Raw genomic sequence first — 11,806 nt, 5'->3', positions numbered from 1 at the left:
ACGCCGCCAACTTGCCTCCCCCCTCCCGCTGCCGCCGCCGTCTGGGGGCGGGGCCCCGCTCTGGCCACGCCCCCCGCTCGCCCGACTCCCCCCTCCCCCGGCTCACGCAGCGAGTGACGTCACGGCCCCGCCCCCCCCCCCCCGCGGTCACTGCTGCCGCCGGCCGGCGCCTGGGTGCCGGGCGGCCGCGAGCCGCGCGCGCTGCCCTGCGCCCGCCCGCACCGAGATCGCTCCGGCCATGAAAATCTGGAGCTCGGAGCACGTCTTCGGGTGAGCGCGGAAAGCGGCGCGGGCGGGAGGGAGGGCGTTCGTCGCGGCCGGCCGAGGGGCTAGGCGTTAACGGCAGGCTGCTGGCGGCGAGGCAGGGCGGGCAGGGGCTGCCGAGGGCTCCTCCTGCGGGTCAGTTCCTCTGAGGTCGGTTCCTCTGCGGGTCAGCTCCTCTGAGGTCAGTTTTTTATTTTTTTGTACAGCTAATTGGAACGTCACACGTAGCAGCTTGCCCGTTGCCCCTTGCCCTTCTTTCTGTTAGTCATGGGTTAATAATTCTTTCCTTCACTCTGAAGAAAGGAATGGATCTTGTTTTCCTGTTTGTGTACCGATGCTTTCTTACGGCCTTTCCGAGCATCACTGGGTTCTGGAGGGATATTTGATGTGGGAGCTAGGAAGTCGTACAGCACACGCCGTGTTGCGAAAGCTCGAGCAGCCTAGTCAGTTCAGGGTTGTCTGAATACTTGCAATTAACAGCAAAACAGTTACAAATGTTGTCTTTTCTTCTTTTTCCAGGCACCCCTGGGACACAGTGATCAAAGCTGCTATGAGAAAGTACCCCAACCCGATGAATCCATGTGTGGTAGGAGTAGATGTCCTCGACAGAAGCCTTGACAGCCAGGGGAGGTTGCACAGTCACCGCCTTCTCAGCACAGAGTGGGGATTGCCGAGTATTGTAAAAGCGGTATGCCTATACAGGCTTCATAGTTTATGAGGGGTGTGATGCGTTTATGTCATCAGGTGAACTGGAGCTGAATTCAAAGTAAAAGCTTGATTGATAGGAAGCGTCGTCCACAAATATCACATAAGCTGTAATCAGCGTGGTTTGTAGCAATAATACGTTATAGGCTTTAATATGCCCACAGTGTGTTTTTATGTCTGTACGTGCCTTCTAGACTGGTCTGTGTCATTCTGTGTGACTGATGCAAATTACTGCCGTGTAATCTTACCACTGATCAGTGTCTTGGTATTTGTGAGGTGTATTCATTTGGGATTTATGCTTTCTTTTTTGTTGTTTGTTTTTCCTTGTTGTTTTTAGTACTAAACTTTATTGTTGTCTTTCTTCACTTTCAGATTTTAGGAACAAGTAGAACTCTGACTTACATCGAAGAACATTCTGTGGTAGATCCAGTAGAAAAAAAGATGGAGCTTTGCTCAACTAATGTGAGTTATAGCTTAAGAAGTTTCTGATTAGTAGTTCTGGAGATTACATGCTTTGTCTCTTAATGTTTGGAAATGTGTCTACATCTTTCATTATACGGAGGCATGTGTCTTAGTTGGCTCTTTTTTTTTCTTCTTCCCACAAATACTTTGGGATCAAGCATATGTGATTGTGTTTTTAATAAAATTGTTTCTCAGAATGCACATGACAGTTGGACTTTAACGTGTTTAACATTACGCTGCTATTTACAACAAATATTTTAATTTGAAATGCCTTTTTTCCACGAGTGTAAATGAAGCATCTTGCTAACTTTTGATGGGAACTTGTAATTATCAGATTTGACGTGGAGATATCTGTAGGAGAGCCTTGTCTCTGTACAAGAGGCGTTTTCTTTCCTGAACATTACTTTTCTTTACCTTCAGAATAGTGTTACAGTGGTCTTGGTCTTAAAGAGCCTCTCTGAATTGCATTACCTAAATCTGATATGGCTCAACATTCAGAGAAAACGAATGGAAAACTGCTTGTGCAGCTTACTGTGAATAGGAACTTAGATGGTTATAATTAGATCTAGGATAGGACAAGATGCATCACCCCTTATAGGTATTTTTATTGACTGTGTTCTGGGTTTCATATTCTGCGTATGCTGTTTTGTCTCTGACGTTAAAATGACTGTTCTGCTATTGAGTGATGCTGTCGATAATGCAAAAGTGAAAGTTGGGAAGTTAGAATTTCAGGTCTTTCTTTCTCTTCAAGATTACTCTCACAAACTTGGTGTCTGTTGATGAGAGACTGGTTTACACGCCTCATCCTGAAAACCCTGAAAAGTAAGTAAGGATATTTGCGTGCTTTTTTATGTATAGGAGACAGTGCGTTAGTCAAATTCAGTTTAAGTATTAACTTCTCTTTATTCTCTTACAGAACTGTGCTAACTCAAGAGGCAATTATTACTGTCAAAGGCATTAGCTTGAGCAGTTATTTGGAAAGCTTAATGGCAAACACAATATCCTCTAATGCCAGAAAGGTACGTATCCTTTATTCTGTTTTCTCCCTCTCTCCCCCCACAAACACCTTTCTTTTTGTTGAAATTGGAATTGTCAAGCGTGTGTGCTGAGTACTATATTTAATTTCTCTAAACTTTGTGCACAGAATTCCAATTGACTTTTTGTAGGACCTCAGGAAGTAGAATATAATTTACCAAAGTATGAAAAGGTTTCACTGCTAAGTATCTGGTTTTCAGCTGGAATTGCACATCGGAACAAACCAACCCCTATGTGTATGCTGCAGCGACGCATACCAGAAACATATGATTTTTTTTGTTTGTTTTTTTTTTCAAAGTACGTTTTTAAACACCAGCCACGTATTTACAGGATTTAGTGCTAGTAGTGAAGGCGACTTCCTTTTCAGCCTTTATAATCTGGATTTAGCAGTTAATGCCAGCGAATTTTCTGGGCCTCTTCGCGAGGTCCTATCCATTATTGAGCTGTCTCCTTGCCTTTGGCTGAAAGTAATGTCATGTCAGCAGAGGCATATTTTTTGAAGAGAGGAAACTATGCTGGCCTTTGTAGGTAACACTACACCCACTCCTCTGTCTTGTGCTCGCTTTTTCTATTTGGCTTGCAGCCACAGAGCTGAACTTCAGCACAGACAGTTTCGAGAGTGCTTGTTCCTGGACACTTTGTCCTACGCTTCTTTGGGGAAGGTGGGGAAGAAGTGGAGTTGATGGAGAAGCGCTGGCATCGCTGCCTAACAGCAGGATGAGTGCAACTGAAATGTGAGCTTGTGCTCTGCATTGCTGGAGAGGTTCTGAACGCTGGGAGTTTGGCCCAGGTAACTTCTTCTAGGCCAGAGAGACAGCTCTTTGTCCCTGTGAGAGGTGTTGCTTGACCAAGACAGAGTAACCAAACGTAGTAGGAGGTGTTGACCAACATATCAGAGAAGGAGAAAGCCTCCTTTGCTTCTCGTCTTTGTGCTTCTCCAAAAATGAGAGGAAAGCAGCGCAAAATGGGGGGATGAAGAAGGAGTGATGGATAGTTTTTAGACACTGAAGAGTAACAGTAACTAGGTGAGTGCTCTCTGTGTTGATTTGAAAGTCATTAATGGAACGTGTTTCAGATAAATTCCAATTCACTTTTGATCCAGCTTCCATTTAAAAGTCTATGCTGGGCATTTATTTTGGTCTTGCAACAGCAGTCCAGACCCTGGCTCACAACAAAACCTCAGCCTGACTCGGAGATAGCAAAACACCAGCTGGCTGGAGAGGACAATTCAACTGGGCACACTTAGAAGTGCCAGCTGATTTCCTCTTGTGGCATCTGTCAAATTTGCACGGCTCCACTGAACTCAAAGAGTGTAAATATTTCTTGGTACTGATTCATGTGTTGCCGTGTGAAAGCTCAATTCTTTTTTTAAAAAAGCTGTTCTTCTATTCTGCCTCTTTCAAATAACACACTGTCTCACAAGATTCTTACAGATGAAAAATAGCATCTTGTTCGTTCTGTTTCCCTGAAGAGTTTCTTTAGAGACAGTGAACTTGGCAGGAATTTGTACTTGCAGCCGTTTTCTTTGCTACCCAGTAACCTATTCTGCTATTACTAGCTCTTGTAGCATGCTGTGCTACCCTACTGGGTTCTTAGCACCCTTCTTAAACTTCGTGACAGCTGCTGAAATACGTATTGTTTCTGAAGAAATAAGTATTGAGATTTTTCTCCGAGGTAGAGATGGCAGATTATGCTTTGTTATTGCACTTATAATGGAAAAAATCTTTTGCCCTATGTTGTCAATTTTTTCTGTGTTACTCCAGGGGTGGGATGCTATTGAGTGGATAATTCAAAATTCTGAAAGCGCTCTAAGCTAGCAGTTCTCCACACCTGCAGTTTGTACTAACTAGTGGTAATGCCAGCGTTCTTCTCGGTGCAGCATTTCAGCTTTCTAGCAAATGTGTGCATGGATTGTCGTGATGTGGATTTCATAAATTAACCTGCACGTGTGTTTGGTACACGTTACATACAGGAATGGCAAACGTTCATTACACTGCAGCTGTAGAGAGTAGGTCACACCTAGACGGGATCGATTAGCCCGTGCTCATGTCACTGAACCACGAACCTGCTGCAGCTCTGTCTTGTGCCACGTTGTCGCTTGTGGTATGGAAGTGGAATGATTACTGCAAACAACTGGGCATGGGAATGAGCCCCTCTATCACGTGTTTGCTCTGGTCTGAGTTTTGTGATTCCAGTATGTAAAACAGGTGCCCGAAGGAATTAACACGTTGTTTAATGACTGGAATCGGTGTGATGAAAACAAAGCAGAATCGTACTCCTAGGATGTAAAATTGGTTTCTTAAAACAGATTGCCTAACAAGGGTAATCTTTTGCATAGTGAAATTGTATTTTGCTTTTCTTATGCCTGAGGAGTATCGTTGCCCTTCTGTCAACCTCTGTGGAAATCTGTACAAAGTTTGAAGCTGTCAGAATACCAGACTCTCTTGGTGTTTTTCACTCGTTTTGTAGTTATATTCTTTTTGGTAGTGGTGTGTCCCTTAAGCCACGCGACTGTGACGAAGTCTGACTTCAAGGCTGAGAGAACTGAGCGCAGTTGCCTCTGATACCTCTGTGGATGGTTTTTCTTCTGCTAGCCAGTGTAGCCTGTCTCTGTCATTCCTGTATTAGCTTACACTTCGACTGACAAGACTAAATTTTAAAAAATAATCCATCACGCTGCTTCTGTCTGTGAAGAATGCAGGGTCTTTTTACACTGCTTACTTTGAGATCAGTGTATGTGACGAGTGTTTTGCTTTTATGTTCTCATTCCACTAAGCTTTTATGGCTGTTTTTCTAGAAAATGTCAACTACGCAGGCTCAGCATTTATCAACCACTTAAGCTATACCAACAAATCTTCATATGTGGTGTTTGGTCTACTGAACCCATCGCGCTGCTAACACGTGCAATGAAGACTAATGCAATATGCATGCCTGGTTATGAATGTGCTTGCTTAATGAGCTACTACAGAAGTGGTTGTACACTGTAAAACTTTATAGACCAATCCTCTGTCAGATTTTTTTTAAAAAACTGGTAGTTCCACAGTACTCAAAGGTTTTACATCTTGTTAAAGTTTGTAACTTAATTTCCCATGCAGGATACTCCTGAGATCTTCCTTGCCAACACCACGAGTTTATTCCTAGCTGCAAATTATAGCAAATAGCGTATGCAGGTCTAAGGAAAAAGGTGCAGACCTCCGTAGCTGTTAAAGCTGCAGGAAATGTTTTAGCACTCGAGTTGAGTGTTACACTTGTTGTTTTGTCTTGTCAACAAGTAGATTATATTAACTAAAACACTGTGACCTGGTTGTTTCATACTCAGGGCCTGAAAGAATCTCTCTTTTCCTACTGAGCATTTTTCTGCATCAAAGGTGTTTGACTTTCTGACCAGCTCTCTCCGTGTGATTACATAAATATAACGTAAAGTCACTGCTGTCTTACCCAGCTCTCTGTGCCCGTGTGCCACCCAGGAGAGGACACTTTAACCTGACTTGTAAATACCCAGTGCACGCTCGCTGAAAGATGATTCCCTCCCTCTCCCCCCGCTTTGTTCCTGATCGAGCACTCTACTCGGCTAATTCATGGCCAGTTACACCGTGTTGCTGTGCGGCAGCCTGCTCTCGTCGGGGTGCTTTGACGCATGCTGTGCTGGTGTTCCCAGGGCTCGCGCAGGATGTAGATGTGGTGGAAGTAATCACCCGCTAGAGCACGGTGCAAGTGGAGGAACTCAGAAGTTAAATCACGCTCGTGCTCTTCTAAGGAATTTTTCCAGCAGCCCATGCTTAAACTGGGCAGATGAAATCATGGCCTTTTCAATTTTATTGATATCTTTTAAAGGCATGTCATGTACTAAGTGAACCTAAAGCTATTAGCTCTTGAGGTAGCTCAGGGTACAGACAAATCCCTCTTGCTTGAGCTCTGGCCAAGGGCTGAATGCTCTGTTGTGATAAGTGGGTGGCTTTTCTCTGTTTAAAGACTTTGTGTTTACTCTGTGGGTCCCTGTAGAATGAAAAACCTGAAGAGAACCAGTGTTGGCCCTTAAATTAATTTAATGAGAGTCTTCAGATAAACCGTTTACTTCCAGAACCCCCAGCTCCCTGTTACTGCTGGTTTTACTTCTTGTGGTCACTGGAGTGCAGGTGCTAGCGTCGTCTTAAGGCAAAAGACTTCCGACCTGCTTGCTTTGCTGGATTCCACCGCTCTTACTAAAACGTGGGCTGTCAGTGCCTGGCTTTGAGGCACTCCCAACTCTTTCTGAGAACTGGGTGAAGAAAGACCGTCCCTTGATATAAAAGGTGCAGCTGTTGTCTCTCAAATAGTCTGTTTCATATGCTGAAAAGTCACTGTGCATGCGTATAGGCGTCAGTACAAGGCTATCTCTTTGAACTCTAGCTAGAGATCAAATCAGTCAGCTGCTGCGTCAAAGAGCGCTTGGAAGACTGTCTTTCTTTGTCCCGGATCTTCTCAAAAAGTGTCCATACATATCTTGGTTAACGAATCTGCAAGCAGTGTGTAGGCTCTTTCATAAATTTGCTGGTATTTCCAGGTGGTGGGAGCAGCAAACAGTAAAAATGGCAATCCTCTTCCGCAAGGGGACTTAAATGCTGAGTGAGGCTTTTTGCAGAGATGAACTACTGCGAGCGCACAGCAATGTTGCATTTACCTCTTGCTTATGGGTTACACCGATGGCTTTGCAGTGAAATTTCAGTTAGATGAGAAATAATCAAAATAATCCCGCATGGGACCACGCAGGGTACAGAATTAATTTTAAAACAAATCTCATGTCTGACAGAGGAAGAACTATAGAAACGTTCGCAGCGACGTTGTATTTGTTCTGATCCTAAATTTCAGTATTTTCTTGGCAGGGTCGAGATGCCCTGGAGTGGGTGATCAGCAAACTAAACACAGAACTGGAGGAGCTGAAATCAACGCGCGAGGGCGTGAAACCAGCCATGGCAGCGGCATCAGCAGAAAAATAAAAGCCAAAAGTACCAAGTAACTGACAGAAAAAATTTTATTCTGCCGACTGCTTTGTAGATCTCCCTTCCAAGGCTGATCTGCATACTTTTTATATATTTGTGAGAATATAGGATCAGCGGAAAAGTAACCTCATCTTTCATCTCCACAGCAGCTCCTCTGGCCTACTGAAGGCCGAATTGACCTCCTGCAGATGCTCTCTTCATGGAAACGATTTCTTTTAAACACTGGAAACAAAACATTTAGCACATTTAAAACTGCCTAAATGTGCCTTGTGTAACAAAGATTGAGAGTATGCTATATTTTACACCATCTCAGTTTTTCATACTGAAACTTGAAAAGAACTCATGTGTTTTGAGGGTTCTCCGTACGAGCATTTGTTCTGTGAGGGCCCATAGGTACTAGAGCACTGAATTTTGTTTGTTTTGTAACCTGGCGGCGTCTTATAACCATTTAAAGGGAACTACATGAGACAGGACATGATACTCTAGAGTAAGATATCTATCTAGAGAACCATCCCCAAAAGCTAAAACTTGTGTGATACTAACTCTTCTCATGTTGTTTAAATGTGCTGTCTGAACGTGACAGATGCTTTACCTCTTAGATGTTTATATCCCAACGAAGATAAAGTTTCTATCGATGTTTGATGTTAATAGCCTAAGCAGATGGTTGTTTTTTTTTCTTTTGGGGGGAGGTTATAATTTATTTTCCTATTTATTAACTTTCCCTAGTTCCTCCCCTCACTAGCAGAAGAGGAGTGGTGATTCCTGGAAGGTGCTGGAAAATACTTCTCTTATTTATCTGTAAGAAGGGTACTTGTAGGCTACCTGAGTGAAGAGGCTGTGCTGTTCCACTGGTCCTTGCTCTTCACGTCATGTCTTAACTGAGGAAGAGACTGATGCAATAACCAGAAGAGTTGAAATAAGCAGGAAGTTTGAAATCCGAAGGGTGATGTTTCATAAACCTGTGTTTTTCACGTCCTAAAAGGAGAAAACAAAGAGTACAAGACAAACACACGGACTCTCCTTTTAGAGTGCTTTCTACAAACTACTGACTACTAGCGTAACTGATTTTTTCAACACTTTGCCACATTGGTACAAATGTTTTTAGAATTCTTTTAAATGCTTCTCGTTATCTGGAAAAATACTGCAGTAACTGTTGAAATTGCCTCCTTTAAAATATACAGAAATAGATATTGGAAATGGGTACCAGCCTTTGTCAGAAGTTCACAAAACTTTCCTACTTGGTCAGGTGTAGTATGTGTTTCTTAGACAGCCCTCTGTTGGGGCATTTTAAATTATGTTTTGTGTGTGCACAAACTGAAATTAATGTTGCAAGGATGTTTACTTGTTCAAGTGGCAAACCATGTGTTTAGGAAGCTGTTAAAGAGCATGAGTAACTTCTTAAAAAAAAAAAGTAAAATGTGGTCATTGTTTTGATCTGGTCATTTAAAACGTCTGTAGCTTAAGGGAATCTCAGTTTGCATTCTGTTTAGCTTGAAAGTGAATATTGATTTGATTGTAAGGATAGTCAAGCTAAATTACACGATCCTAATAAACTTAAGATATATATGTAGATATTAGTAAAAAGTAATGAAATGAGTAGCTGATATTTACATTGCTATTTTTATACGGACCTTAAGCGTTTCTTGTTTTGGAACAGAAACTTAGACTTGAAAGTCTGATGATAGCAGCTCCTTTCTGGAAGATCTGCTGGGTAGTTTTGGTGCAAGTCATTGTCATGCTCCTCCGGTGAGCAATGCCACTTCCTGTGCAAAGAATGCAGAAGCTGTTCTAGCTGTTCTAGCACCTCGTGACCTTCGGCTAGCAAGGGGAGTGCAGCTGTTGCGGAGCTCTGCGTATGAAAGGAAAGGATGAGTAAGTGTGTGTGCGTGTGGAAGCCCGTACTACAGCATTTCCATACGCGCTTCTTGGAGATGGTGAGAACTAAACAGTGAGGGAGTAGAGAAGTTTTTCTGAGGGGTTCAGGTTCAGAGGAAGAATTGTCTAAAGCTGCTTCTTACATCAGATTTGAAGTAATTGCTTAGTGCTGTCTTAACCTGAATGATTTGCGCATATCGCCTTCAGCACTGGCTGCCCTCCCAGAAAAGTCACTGCGAGCACCTGCACTGTGCCCGGGGCCAGGCTTGTCTTCTGTACCGTAGGATCAGTACCAGCTGTACCTCTGATTTTATTGATAACTTTCTTTGCACTTTGTTTCCTTCTTCCAGAAACATCCTTACCTGCTTGTGTTGCAGCATCTCCTTTCTGTTTTCGTTCCCTGCTGGTTTCTCTCCGCATTTCATGCGACTCAGGAGCTAGGCAGCGTGTGCTTGGCTTTCCAATCTCTCCGCTGCTCCACTCGCCACAGCTCAACACCTTGTCTTCTGGTGCTCGGTCCTCTTCTGCTGTTCTCTAAGCTAAATGGGAGAGGGGAAGCTTAGGGTGAGAAGGAGGCTAACTTCAGAGGCCAGTTCTGGCACCCAGCTGCCTCTCGCGACTGCCAGAAGAGTGCTGCTGTTTCTCACCATGTCTTTGGGGTAGGTGGCACTCCTGCAGCTCTGGGCTTGTTGCCCTTCCTGCGGTTGCTCACTTTGCCTGTGTGTACAAAGGATGCTCGCACTCAGTGGTCATGCTGTGACCAGGTAGGCTGCAGCGTTTAGCAGGGGAAGTGGTTCTTAATTTCCTGTGAGCTTCCATGGAGAGTTGGGCTTTCTGCTCATTGAGTTTGCACACAGAGCTTCCGCTCTCCTTCTGCTCTGACCACGGGAGTCTTGTCCGTGGGATCTGATGCAGTCAGCAGCTGTATGTCCAGCCCTGCTGTACACAACCATTTTCGAAGCCTGCTGCCTCCCACCCCAGTTCTGGCACTGTTATAGTCTGAGTTTACCTTTTCAGGCAAAAACATTTTTGGAATTGCATGTCTTGGTCTTGTACACCAGTCCTTCATAGGGAAACTCCCATCTCTTTTACTTACTGGTAACGGCTACAACGTATTTCTGAAGTCTGTTTTATGTCCTGTGCACTGAGCGAGTGTCAGAGATGGAAAGCCACCTGATGGAAGGTGCTAGGCAGCTTGCTGGGGTAGCTTTTTGTATCAGTGCAGGAACACCCTGGTATGCAGAAGGAAAGAAGTTTACAAAGCAGAAATGGTGTGGACTCATTAACTTGGAAGGATCTTGAAGCGCTGGGCACCAAGCAGGAGCAAGCTCAGCACTCGTGACCATGAATGGGCAGCAAGTGCTGTCTTGAATGATAATCCTAAACTTTGAGAGTTAAAAATAGAACGCAAGTAGCGTTTTGTGTGCTGGGGGATCGAGGTGGTTTGCTGCTCTTCACGTGCCTCTCAACCACTAGGTTGCAATTCAAGAGAAAGGGAGGCGGGGGGATGTGTGTGGTGGAGAGGAGCTTTGGCTTGAAGAGTTCGTGTCCAGCTTACCCTGTCTCCAGGTCAGGATTGCGAACCCTCACCCTGCCCATACCTACACTGAGGAACGGTGAAGCTGGGGATAGCTTTGGGCTGGCTCCTGGCTGCTGCAGGGGGAAGGGTGAGGGGAGGCAGGCAATGGCTCCCGGAGCTTGGAAGATGGGGAGCGGCAGCACTCGGCCCTGATGGATTTGAAGATGTTGGGAGATAAGAAGCTTGAAGTGAGCTCTGGTTTCTGGTTGATGTCTTGCTAGGGCAGGCAGGCGCCTGTTAGCAGCGAAGTCGTTACGCTAAAATGGTGCAGTCGAACGGCCTTGTGTGTGTAACCTTGTTGTTGTTGTTGATTTGCCCTTGCTCCGTGTCAGTCTTCCATGCTCCCCAGTGCTTCTTTTCCCCGCGTCAACAGGCAGCATGCAGGGAACTTTGCGGCTGTTGGGAAAAGGGGAAACCTTGTTGTACGTTGTGGCACTGAAAGGCCTGCTTAACGCAAGCACAGCACCGAACTGCACCGCTTGGCATGTGTCAGGAGTTTGTGCGTGCGACCATGTAATGAAGTAGCGCTGGGAGAGAGGAACCTGAACAGTGACATTCCTTGATGTGGCAGTTTTCATGTAAATCCTCAAGGGGAGCAGTTGGTAACACCTTTACTATTCTTGCATCTTCCTAGATTGTAAGCTGTGAAGGCCAGGAATCTGTAAAGTGTCTGTGTACACTATGGTGCTATCTTAAATAAACGATGTCCTCAGTTAAAAAAATAAAAATCTTCTGGGTACGGACTGTTGCTTTTCAGAGGAGTCTGCAGAAAAACTACTCGAGTTACTCTGTGCTGGGAAACACCAGGACAGAGTAAGAGGCTTCCTGGAACGAGCCGTAAGCCGTACTGCATGCTGCTCAAACGTCTGTGGGTCTGAACTGGTAATTCCACACGGGTCTGGCGGCT

At 44.7% G+C, this 11,806-nt stretch overlaps 1 protein-coding gene across 5 annotated transcripts; it reads left to right on the top strand.

The window, feature by feature from the left end:
• The first annotated feature begins 141 nt into the window (after nucleotides 1–141).
• Nucleotides 142–11,638, top strand: PRELID3A (PRELI domain containing 3A). Of its 5 annotated transcripts, none has more exons than XM_066991206.1 (7): nucleotides 142–270; nucleotides 784–952; nucleotides 1,342–1,431; nucleotides 2,183–2,253; nucleotides 2,348–2,450; nucleotides 7,329–7,458; nucleotides 7,592–11,638. In XM_066991206.1, the coding sequence occupies exons 1-6, from the start codon at nucleotides 239–241 to the stop codon at nucleotides 7,440–7,442; spliced, it is 579 nt and encodes a 192-aa protein (XP_066847307.1). In that variant the 5' UTR covers nucleotides 142–238; the 3' UTR covers nucleotides 7,443–7,458; nucleotides 7,592–11,638. The 5 variants fall into 5 exon arrangements, with proteins under 5 accessions (XP_066847307.1, XP_066847308.1, XP_066847305.1 ...); XM_066991207.1 differs by adding an exon at nucleotides 4,230–4,318 and having other exon boundaries at nucleotides 7,329–11,638; XM_066991204.1 differs by having other exon boundaries at nucleotides 7,329–11,638.
• The last annotated feature ends 168 nt before the right edge of the window (nucleotides 11,639–11,806 follow it).

The sequence above is a fragment of the Anser cygnoides genome, chromosome 2 (genome assembly GCF_040182565.1).
Source record: "Anser cygnoides isolate HZ-2024a breed goose chromosome 2, Taihu_goose_T2T_genome, whole genome shotgun sequence".
Classification (NCBI taxonomy): domain Eukaryota; kingdom Metazoa; phylum Chordata; class Aves; order Anseriformes; family Anatidae; genus Anser; species Anser cygnoides.
The sequence above is the reverse complement of the archived record's forward strand: the minus strand, read 5'-3'. Positions and strand labels throughout refer to the sequence as shown.

Excerpts from the sequence above, each read along its gene's own strand:
- PRELID3A (XM_066991206.1), top strand. The coding sequence starts at position 239 with ATGAAAATCTGGAGCTCGGAGCACGTCTTCGG. Across the intron at positions 271-783 it reads AGCTCGGAGCACGTCTTCGG|GCACCCCTGGGACACAGTGA; the intron begins GTGAGCGCGGAA and ends TTCTTTTTCCAG. Across the intron at positions 953-1,341 it reads TGCCGAGTATTGTAAAAGCG|ATTTTAGGAACAAGTAGAAC; the intron begins GTATGCCTATAC and ends CTTCACTTTCAG.